This window comes from Equus asinus, chromosome 1, assembly GCF_041296235.1.
Source record: "Equus asinus isolate D_3611 breed Donkey chromosome 1, EquAss-T2T_v2, whole genome shotgun sequence".
NCBI lineage: Eukaryota > Metazoa > Chordata > Mammalia > Perissodactyla > Equidae > Equus > Equus asinus.
Window position 1 is genome coordinate 173,842,072 of NC_091790.1, and position 13,007 is coordinate 173,855,078.

At 38.5% G+C, this 13,007-nt stretch overlaps 1 protein-coding gene across 18 annotated transcripts in view; it reads left to right on the forward strand.

The window, feature by feature from the left end:
• ST7 (suppression of tumorigenicity 7) overlaps window positions 1-13,007 on the forward strand; it is a 250,563-nt gene that overhangs the window by 144,125 nt on the left and 93,431 nt on the right. For all 18 annotated transcript variants that reach the window (XM_044762524.2, XM_044762587.2, XM_070512249.1 and 15 more), the window contains one exon: window positions 6,075-6,234. In XM_044762524.2, the coding sequence (XP_044618459.1) occupies window positions 6,075-6,234 (160 nt within the window). The remainder of the gene's footprint in view (window positions 1-6,074; window positions 6,235-13,007) is intronic.

Consider the following 13,007-nt stretch of genomic DNA (forward strand, 5'->3'; position numbering starts at 1 on the left):
TTTGTGTCATTTATTGTTTGTGTCCTCTCTAGAATGGAAGCTTCACAAAGGCTGGGACCATATCTGTGTTTTTGTATATGACTGTATAATGCCTGGGTGAACTCTTAAAAAATATTTGTTGAATGCACAGAGATCCAGTCAGTGCATGAATTAACTGACTGAGTCAGAATTATCTTGGGAGCTTGTTTAAAATGATGGATTTTGTTTAAAATGAGTACCACCACCATCAATTGAATTGGAATCTCTAGAAGAGAGGCCCAGAGGATAGCAGCCAGCACAGTATGAGCTAGCAGGGCTTGGGGCAAATGGCACAGGCTGGCTTCTTTCAATTGTCAGTGGTCTCCATGACTTCACCCCTGGAGAGTGGCCCTCTCGTCCAGGCTGCAGTGGAAAATCTCATCCTGTGAACATACAGACACAGATGGGGATGGATCATTGGCTGTCCATCTTGAAGAGAACCTCACTTCTTTGCCTTCTCTCTTTTCTTAAAGCCTTGGCAATAGGTGGCCGGGAAAGGGGCTGGAAGGGCATGAACTCTAGTTCTTCACACAGCCCCCTCAACTGTTTAGGGGAACAGGTGGCTGAGGAGGATTGGCTGAGACAAAAGAAGCAGGAGGCCAAGACCCACTGTGGAGGTAGCTCTGCAGTATTCCTATATGAAACATACAGGGGCCAAGTGTAAAAAAAAGTCTGTTATGAGGAATTAGGAGGGACTTTGAAGGGGTCAATGAATATGGAGAAAAGAATATACATGAGAATTCTAACAGGAAACTAAAAAGATTGTGGATATTACAATACCCCAGGCCAGCTGCCTTGGTTTATCTCCTTTAAGCCCAGAAGATCCCCTCTTGCCAAAAAAACTGTTTACTATCAGATATATTTCTGAAGACTTAGAGCAGGTGTCAACGTGGAAGACTTTCTATTTAGGAGTAGACTGCTGGAGTTTCATATTTCCTCTTCCATCTCTGCCATCACTGTATTTATCCTCCTGTGATATCATCATCAGCTGTAATCCGTAGGAAGCACTTAGCCAATTTCAGGCTGTGACATCTTTGTATTTCCCATGGGTTTGATGGAGTTAGTGTGGAATTACTGAAGTGCTGCTATGTGGGAATCTTGAAGTATTTCTGAGTGTGAACAGGCTATAGGGAAGTCCTTGATTCACGAAGGGGAAGTGTTTTGTATATAGAACGTGTGGTTCCAGAAGAGGAGGTCTTATTGGATAGGAAGAATCTAGGCATCTTTAGGAAAGACTGAGCCTTTAGGTCTGCAAGGCGGATGGAAGGGCCGTATTTGTTATCCTTTTGCCAGATTTTTGTTCCTTCTCTGCTGATGAAGATGAGACAAGTTTGCACCTTAAGCCAGTTGCAAACCTGAATCTCCACCTCCAGCTCCCAGCCCCAGTGCTCCTTGGTCATCCTCTCCATATAGTAATTGAGGAGGTCACAAGGCTTTGGTAACTCGGTCCTTGGCAAATGGGTCTTTGTTTTATGTGTGATCTGAGTCCTGAGTATAGCTTGTGGCCCTTCTGTCCTGTAAGATATAGATCCAAACCACTTCTTCCACCCTCACATTCCCAATTCCATCCCCACTTCCCTTCTTCACAGATGACAAACCTTACTTGCATCTCCACCGAGATCTGTGGTACCCACTTTTTATTCCTTTGTTGCTTTCTTACTTGTGAAACAGCTCATAGCATGCCCGACATTCCAAAATAGAATGTATTTTTCTATTCATTTGTCCTCCTTTTTCTTCCTGTCTCAGAGCGGGAAATGGTAGGTTACGTTTTCAAAGGCAGGGTAGATGTGCTTCTTGGGCTCTTGGTATCATGCCTGTTAGCCATTCGTACTCTTTTGCATCTCCAGTTTCTCTCTTTCCACTAGATTCTTTCTTATTCCACAAATCTGTGTAGACCCATCTTTTTTATAACAAGCAAAATGAACACAAAACTTTTCATTGGTTTTGTCATTTGTTTAGAGCATATCCCATTAAATGACCAGCCCAGTCCTTATCGTCTATCCATTCAACCTTCCAGACATCATCCAGTCTTCTAATCATCCATCCATCTCTCCATCCACCATCCTCCCATCCACCCATCTATTCATCCATCCAACATGAACTGAGTGCTTACTGTGACCTTATTTTATACATTAGATAACTGAGTCCCAGAGAATCAGGAGTGCCAACCAAAGTTACACGACTCAGCTATCATGAAGTGTATTCGGGTTTTTACCTTTCAGCTAGATGGGAGGGTCACTATTGACTTCCTAAATGCCAAACTCAATTGATGCTTTTTTTCTTTTTTTTTTAAGATTGGCAGCTGAGCTAAAAACTGTTGCCAACCTTTTTTTTTCCTGCTTTATTTCTTTTACTCCCCAAATCCCCTCAGTACATAGTTGTATATTTTAGTTGTGGGTCCTTCTAGTTGTGGCATGTGGGACGCCACCTCAACATGGCCTAATGAGTGGTGCCATCTCCACGCCCAGGATCCGAACCCTGGGCCGCTGAAGCAGACTGCAGGAACTTAACCACTCGGCCATGGGGCCGGCCCCCCAGTTGATGCTTTTTAGTTCTCGTCTTACTTGACCTGTAAAATCTTTGGGATGGAGCATGAGTAGGAAGAAAATACTAGAGAGAGATGTTTTTAAGACTATGAAATGCGTAAATTTATATTTTAATTTTATGGTTATTTGTCAGATTAAAAAGTGTTTTGTTCCACTGTGGTGAATCTGCTAAGCTATTTGTATGTCCAAGGACCAATTTTAAAATCTGAATTTGTTTATGAGAGCCTTGCTGTTTACATTGTAGGTTATGCACCAGGGAGAAGAATTCAAAGTGACACCAAATATGTGCGTGTTAAATAACACCATCTGCCCATTTGGATCTATGCAGCTCTTTAAAAATACTGTGAGGTACTGGCCCAAAGCCTGTCATGTTTCAGGATAAGGGGCAGATTGTTATCCTAAGATCCCAAATTAGAGACTTGGTTTGAAGTTTAAGAAGGCTTCAAGTCGTTTTCTACTTCCTTTTACTAGTTGTTCATTCAATACATATTGGAGCCTCTGCTCCGGGGTACAGGGGACACTAGTATAAAGAAGGTCCATGATGGGTAAGAAGCCATCTATTACTGTGATAAGACAGGCCTGAGAATACCCTCCTTTTCCCCCCAGACAGCTACATGAATATCCCAATCTTTACTGAAGTCTATTATTCCAGCATTAGAAATAGTAGGTGGAAAGTCACTTTTCTGTTATAAAACAAATATGCCATTAATATGAATCATTTACACCTTAGGATGAATTATCTGGTCCCCTTTGATAGACTACTACTGGGTTGGTTTTGATAGCTAAGAAAGCACAGAGGTGCAGTGGAGTTTGTGGGGCATTTGGAATTGAAGATCTGAAAAGGGAAATGATAAGCTACGTCTGTCTGTATTTGTCTAAATGAGCAAGAGAGTTATAAAAAGATATCTTGTTATACAGCCCTGGGAAGATTAGTGGCACAGAGCTGGGGCTTCAGGCTAAGCGACTACTTACTTAGCTGTGTGACTTTGGTCGGTCCTTGTTCCTCATCTCTAAATGGAGACTGTACATGGTCCTTTAAGGTCCCTTTTAGTGCTAATGTTCTGTGATGATGTTGGAGGAACTCAGAATTCTGAAGAGTCCTAAGGTATTTTTTGTGATGGGTATAGACCATGTCAGGAGCAACCTGTGAGAGGCATTGTGTGTCTGTGGCATGTACTGATGGCAACAGGGGCCACATCTGTGCTTTGTAACCCTGGAGCACAGCTCATGCCTGAGGTGGAGCCCTTAGTGCTGTGTGACTGAAGGAATGAACTAAGGCCTGGCAGGCACCCAAGCAGCATAATACAGAAAGCAGAGCAAAGACTTGGTGCAAAGAGAGCTCTCCCCACAAGTGACTGAGAGCCATTGCTAGTTCTGTGACCAATGTACTGGTCCTTTCAGAGCCTTCCTTCTCTTCTAATAAAGGCAAAGCCACTAACCTCTTGAGGGCTTTGATGGGTGATCAGGACTGAATGGTGAGCAGTGCCCCTTTTCAAAATGATTTCCAAGGCTTTCAGCCAACAACTTAGTAACAGACAAGCTGCTGTCCCAGCCTGAATTGTAGACTGGCAAAAAGAGGGGCGCGTCATAGCAGTATGTGGGCTGTGCTGCCCATAGGAGGTGTGTACATCATCACTATAATAAATGATAGCTTTGCCGTTACTTTTGAGAACCATCTATGCAGCAGCATTGAAGTAGATCTTTTACCTGGGATTTGAAACTAGGTGTTTTGTATGGTTGTGACATGATTTCCACTTTACAGTTGAAGAAACTGATGTTCAAATAGATTAAACAACTTATCTGAGGTTACAAACTCCCTTCTGGATCCATGGTTCGTAAATTTACCATTTTTGAACTTTCTTCCTTCTTCAAGTAAGATCTCTTATTCCTAGCATTCCATATGCTGTAGACTAGCCCTGTTCCTTCTTAGCTATATTATGTTCTCCCCTGTCTGCCCAGTAAAATTACTTAAATGTCTTAACTTGTGAAAATTCGTATAGTTAGAGGTAAGTGGTTGGAATTAAATCAAGTTATCCTATTATAGAAATGGAAACGTTTAGTTTGATTGATAGTTCTTTCTGGTCATTCACAGATGTTCTTTCTGTCTTTTTTTTTTTTTTTTTTGAGGAAGATTAGTCCTGAGCTAACATCCACCACCAATCCTCTTTTTTACTGAGGAAGAGTGGCCCTGAGCTAATATCTGTGCCTATCTTCCTCTATTTTATATGTGGGATGCCTGTCACAGCATGACTTGATAAGCAGCTCATAGATCTGCACCTGGGATCCAAATCTGTGAACCCTGGGCCCCTGAAGTGGAACACGCAAAATTAACCACTGTGCTACTGGGCCGGCCCATTTTCTGTCTTTCTTAGGAATTTTTGGTAGAGCATAAGAGAGAAAACATCAATTTTTAAATAATAGCCCCAAATCCATTCCAGAGTAGACAACAAAATCTTGTTTTTATGAAATAAGGATAAACATAATTCTATGTTAGTTCCACATTCTATATTATATTATAAAAATATAGTATAGTTAACCTATGAGATTCTGGGATATAGTTGATTCTTAAATTTCTTCTGTATAATGATTTGTGACTACTTAAGGAACAAATCCCAAATCAGACAGGGAGAAGAGGAAAGGATGTGGGAGAGAGCAACTTTGAGCAGTGGTGGGAAAGCGTTCACTGAAGGGGCAGCAGGGATCAGGTTAGATGGGGTGAGGGAGGTAGCTTGCTCTCCCAGTGCTCTAGGAAGTCCTGATTTAAGTCAGTCATGTAAGCATCATTGCTTCTTTCCTTTTATTAATGAAAGTCATTTCTTTTCTCCTTCACAATCCATAGTACATAACGATTGCTAAGCTTGTGAACTGGGAAACATTAATGGCGTATAACAGATGCTTGTGTTTATAAAGCAATTCTTAACAGGTGGGACACTGCTGAGTCTCTCAGCGGTTGGGTACCATCCATACATGAAACGGGATGCCTTTCACTCGTTTTGTAAAACCAGCGTTTCTCTAAGGAGATGCTTTGTTTTTTTTCTTAGTGGAATTTTGCTATCTTAAAAATTTTATGCAGGTGTGGATTTATCAGAATGTAAAGTGCCAAGAATTGGAATATTTTATAAGCCATACTTCTAAAACTGGCTTATTTGTGTACATTTCTGGAGATGTCTCTCAGCTATGGTGATTATGTTATTAGACTATTAAGTAAATTTGGAGAAAAGTAATATTGAGCAGATCTTAACAGTGTTCTTTTATTCGTGATTGTAATTACAGATTTTTCTTGAAAACCAGTGTTAAGTAGAGAAAACAACATTGAGAATTTAAAATGTAATTGGTGGTGTAATTTTATTACACTCTTTAATTTTTAGAATAAATTAAATTTTTTGGAATAAGAATTGTTTAAGTATTTAAGGTGGATGTAATTAGTAAATGCAATGTATTTTATGGGCATGTGTATAAAAATCATAAACAGTAACAAGAACCATAATCACAGTTATTTTTCTGTTCTAGATATTTGAATGGTGGTATTTTCGCAAGTATGGAACGTCATTCATTGAGCAAGTCTCAGTAAGCCACTTACGCCCCCTTCTGGGAGGGGTTGACAACAACTCCTCCAACAATTCTAACTCCAGTAATGGGGACTCGGATTCCAATAGGCAAAGCGTCTCAGGTATGGAAAATCCTTCAGTTTCCAACATTATTTGCTTACTCTCACTAAATTATTGTGACTATAAGACTGTACGAATGTTATTTAAAGATTAGACTTCAGAGAAAAATGCAGTTTATTTTCCCAAGGAGTTGACAGTGTCTACCAGAGAAGTGGAGTGTAAGCATCTCAGGAAAAGGGAAGGTTTGTCTTGTTTGGCTTTACTTTTTCATCCATTTGATTTGCCTAATGGCCATTTAGGTCACTGTTCCCAGCCTGAGTCTCCAGCGTCCTTATCCCTAGTTTCTCAAACCTCATTGAATGTATCCGTTTTCTTCCATGCTAATTGCAGAATCTTGTGTCTGACTGGATCTGGTCACATTATTCTTCTGCTTGAAAGGCTTCAGTGGTTCCCATTCCACTGAAGATAAAGCCCAGATTCCAGTTTCCTTGGTGCAGCATAAGCTACTTCTAACCTGTCTTGCCAACTTTGGCTTCTGTCACAGTCCATTCCCTCTCCTTTTCACTTCTTGAACATACCATGTTTTCTTGTGACCCTCTGCCTAGAAGTCTGTCTCCCTTTCTTTCATGTTTGTTCATCTTTCACAACCCAACACAAATGTTACCTCCTGGGAAGCCTTCTCTGATAGGTTGTACAATATCTCTCAACCTTCATTGACTCTTAATATTTTTATTTTTGGCAGCATTTATCAAATTGCACTGTGTATAATTTTTAAACTTACTGCTGTATTACAGTATCTCTAGCATTTTGCACAGTGTCTATATCATTGAAACTCAGTGAATGAATGAATGAGCACAGGCAAGGCTCCACTCGTAAAAGTACTTTCTCCACTCATAAAAGAAGGGGGAAGAGTATAATTTCCTAGCTTTCTCTCTTTATCAACTCAGTAAACATTTCCAAAGTTCCTAATATCAACCTGGCCTTGTATGGGTTCTTTTGAATATTATGATTAAAAAAGTCAAAGGCCTTGTCCCCATGGAACTCTCATGCCTATTGAAGGAGACAAAGTGGAAAGTGTATGAAGGAAACAGAGTGCTGTGGAGAACAACGGAGGGGTTTCTGACCCAAACTGGGAGAAGGTGTATACTTCTTGAAGGAGAGGGCACCAGTTCTGAGACTTGCAAGATGAAGAGGAAGAAATTAAAGAGCTGAGTTAGATGTTTTTTCTTTTTCCCTAGAATAGCTCAGTCTGCATTTCATAACTGTCTAGCCAAGTGATAAGGATCCAGGAGCGTTGTATGTATACTTTATTACTGATGTCGATTCAATGCTCCTTCAATAGATCTTTGCAAGCCAACTGTGAGTGGCAATGGACACCTCTAGGTTCGCATTTATTTCATCCTAAAGGGTACATGCATGAGAGATGGCACCACGCAGGTGAAAAAATTGTCTGGGACTTTTTGAACTCATCCACTTTGTGAAAGAAACAGAAAGAGACCTGAGCAAAGTGAACCATTACTTTAATCAGCTACTCTAATAAGTGTGGCATATTATTCTAATGAAGAATCTTGATCATTCAGTCATCACATAAGCAGTTGTGGGTAATTGCTATCACTTTGCATCTGCTGTGAAGACGCTACAAATTAAATGTGCTCTTGTCTGATTACTGTAGTCTTTAAATGACACAGAACATTGTAGAAAATTAGCATGTTGAAAACAGAAAGCAGCCTCATTTGAAGCCGTTTTTTATTGTGAATGCATTTTTATTTTCATTAAAATTCTCTTTCTCTCTACCCGATTTAAATCTCTTGACATCATTCCTTAATGCAATGAAGAGTGCATACTCTTCTCATTGTCGCTATTATTTTTCTGTCTCTCTTCGTGGATGCCGTGAATAAGCATTATGCATTGTATAAATCTTGATGCTATTCTTAGTGTTTTTACAGCAGTTTTTAAAGGGAGAACCTAAGCCCTTTTAAAAAATGTATTCAACAGTAATAATCATGGAAATTCCCAGTTTTATTTTTACTGGCTAAGACTGAGCTTTTGAATATTATTAATTCAATTCCACTAGTATTTACTGAATGTCTACTACTATGCACACAATATTTATATTCATTTTCTGTATAATAGATACAGCATTTATGATCTGACCATGATCATAACAATGTTCAAATAGTTACGTTTAGGAAAATGGAAATTATCTTATCTAAGTATATCAGGGCTCATTCTACCCACTTCTCCTTGACATCTGGGTTTCTGATATTTGGCTAACTCAGATCAGCAAACATATATGCTAGTATGGAAGTACCAGACACCTTGGAACTAATACCATTTTCCACTTCTTTTTTCTGGTGGTGATTTTTACTTTTGGATAAGAAAAATATTATAAAAGTACATTATCTGTGTTTATTTCTACCCTTAAGCACTTCCTATTTCATAGTCTGGTTTCAGCTAAGTATAAAGGAAAAAGAAAGTCCAAAGCTGAGGTAATCAATACATTTTCTTAAAATAGAGGAATTTGTTAAAAAATTTCCATTGCCTTAATAATAATAACACAATGACTGTTGCCTTAATAACAGAAGGGTGAATCTATTGATTTTCTTGGAGCATCATAAGACAGCTCTTTGCCAGATCTTACATGAAATGCAACATGGCTAACACAGTCCCATGGACATTGGCAGAGGCAATTTAATGACATTGCTTATTTGAGAAAATCATTGAAAAAGCTAAAAATATACTGGAAATACCAGTTATAAGCATTGGTGTATATGAAAACTCATAGTGTTGCTCTTTCCTTAAAGACTCTTTTGTTTTGGCTAAAAGCTGAAAGACCTGGCTTACCTAGGAATAGTTTGGGGTGGGGGAATGGAGAGTGAGCAGGTTGTGATTATTACAAGGCAGACTGTTCCAATATCGTTTAAGTTTTGGATCTGTCCTCATTGACCTAAGTGCAGACCCTCTCAAAATTTGCGGCAATCTTTGTGGGCTGGAGAAGTAATATAGTTAATTATGCAGCTTCCTAATCTAGCCAAATTTCAGATTGTTTGGCTTAGGTTAACATTTATGAACATTTCAATTGTTTTTCTTTATTTGGGAGCTAAAGTGCTATTTTTCTCATAAATATACAGTTTCTGATAAACCCTGTTGATGTATTTGCCATGTCACTATGTTTATTGCTGCCACTTCTTAATTCAGCTTAGCTTATGAGCTGATGATGCATAGAGATTTTAAAACGTGGCCAGCTTCTCCTTGTCTTAAGGGAAGGGATTCTCAGGGCCCAGTAACATTCTGAATTTGGGTTTCTGGGAACCTCTGACAGTTTGCCCTGTTCTCAAATAAGATGCCGTAAAGACAAAGGTTTGCAGCATTCACTGTCTTCAAGATATTTAGAAAGTAACAGGATGCTTCATCACATGAGAAGTATCCTTGCCAAAGTCAAGTTTAAATTCTCCGAGACCATTTGATAGCCTCTTGCATAGAACTGGATCTTTAGACAAACTCTGGTTATAGTCATTTGGCTTTCTGTCACAAATCTCATTTTAACCTCATTTAATCTGTATAAGATATATATTACACACACATATAAGTTTATATGTATATCTTTTTTATAGAAAACTTTTTATAAGAATTCCACCTGGAATTCTAAATTAAAGTTCATTATATCACTAGAGGCAATTCAAGCACTAATTAAATACAGATAATAAATTAAAGAAAAGCAATGGAGGACAGTAAGCTCAGGTAGAATGCAAAGATGTATCCAAAGACCTTTGTAGATCCTCGAATTCTCGTAACACCAGAGCAAATAATTTTCCCTGTAGAAAGCTGTATAGTTTTAATATTGGATCACTTCAGAGTCCAATGTCTTAAACACTAATTAAAAATTTAGTCTAGACCCTCTGTGAGGTCTATAAACTCAAGACTAATGTAATTATTAAACAATTAGAATAATTTTGTTAAAACCCTATACTATAGTACATGACATTATTTCTGAAATGACATTAGCCGAACTTACTTTGGAAACAGCTCAGTGGCAGGATTGCTGATATTGAGGGCTCAGGCTCTGGGTGAGACAGATTTGGCCCTGATCTTGGCTCCATCACTTACAGTGTGTGACCTTGGACAGGCCACTTAACCTTCCTTAGTATCTTAATTTGCACACACGGGAATAACAGTACTATCTACTCCACAGAATAGTTTGATGATTAAAATGAGGTCATGCAGAAATATCAAGTCAGAGGATAGCCATTTGGCAGTGTCCTCTAGATGAACTGACTTCTCTATGAATGTGATCAGGAGGATGGCACAACCACATGGAGATGTGGCTGAGTTCAGCTAGGCTTGCTCGCTAGCTCAGTGACTCACTTTTATACCCAAGCCCTTTCAGTGCTTTCATTTCAAATATATTCCTCAACAAAACTGCAAATTGCTACGTCAAGGACCTTTGGAGTTGCTCTGTAATAGTGTCAATCAGGGGATAGTAGCCAAAATCTATGTTAGTGTTGAAAATCATTCTCTCAGCCAATGCTTACCACATCTTTTAAAATCCTTTGCCACTAAAATTTCTGTTCTAGTATAGATTAGATCTCCAGTTGAATGGTGAAAATGCCTAAAACACTTTTGGTCCCTGGTAAACATTATTTAATAAACTTATTTCACCCTTTCCACATTATTTGGTAGAATTTATTCACCTCAGTCAGAAATGACCAATGAGAAATGTATGAGAGAGATGTTTAAAGATTTGGCAATATTCTTGAAGACAGTGGTACACTATCTTGAATAAAGCAGATCAATAAAAATGATCTTAAAGCTCATAATTATTTACACCTTTTCTCATTCCATAAAAGAATTTGAGGGAGTCACATATTTGTTGAATTTAAAGCTACCTACATGTTACTTCAAATAGTATTTTCAAAATATTATTTTGAAATAAAACAGGTAAAGCTTAATTATTTAAGAAAATGGGGGCTTGCCCCGTGGCTGAGTGGTTGAGTTCGTGCGCTCTGCTTTGGCAGCCCAGGATTTTGCTGGTTTGGATCCTGGGCGTGGACGTGGCACTGCTTGTCAAGCCATGCTGAGGCGGTGTCCCACATGCCACAACTAGAAGGACCCACAACTAAAAAAAATATATGCAACTATGTACCAGGGAGCTTTGCAAAGAAAAAGGAAAAATAAAATCTTTAAAAGAAAACAAAAATAGATATTTTGTTACTCGAGTGATTGCTTAAAATTGACCTGTGTGATGTAGAGAATTGGGTATTTATTTTTGAGATATCAAAGCTAATAAATATATGCAGAATCACATATCAGAAATTGACTGGCTTGGGGTTAATATTGATTCTCATAATATATCTGATGAAATTTTAGTTAGGGTCCTTTTCTGTTGTACTTTGGGACTAAAATGTTTAAAAGTATTATTAAAAAGTGTCTAACATTACCCCAGAGGAGTTTTCAAAACTATTTCTTTAGTAGAAAATTTAATTGATGAAGTCACAGGATTTTTAAAATATGATATTGCAGGGTAACAGGTCTGTTGCATATAGTGGGTAATTGTTGGGCCATCTGGACACCAGACCTTAATTTCATTTATCATGAACCTTGGGGAAATTATGTAGCTTTTCTGTGTTCTACTCTGTAAAAAGAGCCTACTTTCTGCCTCTCACTTACTTATGGAAGGGAGATAGATGACTTGAGCTTTACGCCACTTTATAGAAAGGCTCAGTGAAAATCAAGCTTATAGCTACAATAAAAGTTGCTGCTGCTTGTAATAATAATATGTGATTGTCATAATACAGTAATAATATAATAATAGTAAAAATAAGATGATAATCATTATCAAATTTTAGATTCTGGGAAGAGGTGGTAACTTTTTAGTATAAGAAGTCTTCCTAGGCTATGAATTAGTAATTTTATATATTTGAAGACCCTAAGGAGTGGGGATTCTATCTTTTTTTAATTTTCTATTTTTTAATTTTTATTATTATTATTTTTTTTTGAGGAAGATTAGCCCTGAGCTAACATCTGCCGCCAGTCCTCCTCTTTTTGCTGAGGTAGACTGGCCCTGAGCTAACATCTGTGCCCATCTTTCTCTACTTTATATGTGGGACGCCTACCACAGCATGGCATGCAAAGCGGTACCATGTCTGCACCGGGATCTGAACCGGTGAACCCCGGGCCGTCAAAGCGGAACGTGCGCCCTTAACTGCTGCGCCACTGGCCCGGCCCCTCTTATTTTTTAAATTTTAGGAAAAAAAGGTTTCAGACTTCAGTAGGTTGGATTTAGAATAATATTTTCCATGTAGTTAAAAGCCCTGTGGCTTTAGAGCCTTTGGTTTTTCTGAGAATTAAGTTCTTTTTTTCATTGAGAACTGTGACAAAGGGAAAGTGTGTGGTTCTCTTGGTACATTTATTTCTTCTCTAGAGCTTCTTCAGTTGGATACCAGATGTGCTCCAATGCCCTTTTCATTTTTCCAGTAAGTCTGTAAGCTCCTCTAGATCATAAACTGTATCTGTTTTTGTAACGCAGGGCCTAGTGCAGGACTAATGCGTAATAGCTATTCTGCATGTTCTATATGAGTAACTGAGTATGAAAAGACATGGAATAAGTATCACTGAGATTGAAAGTTTTAATAGGGAATGGTGAGAGGGAAGACTGAGGAAGAGATTGGAGTTTGAGTTTGGAAGTCCATGATGGTAGTCAGCATTATTTTTTGTATCCCACACAGAAACTTATAATCATCCTTTTATGACAAAGGAGGGAATCTGTTCTACAGACTTTGGGAGCTAAACAGGTCCTATTCCAATATTTACTGCTTCTTTTTCTCTTGAGTTGCAT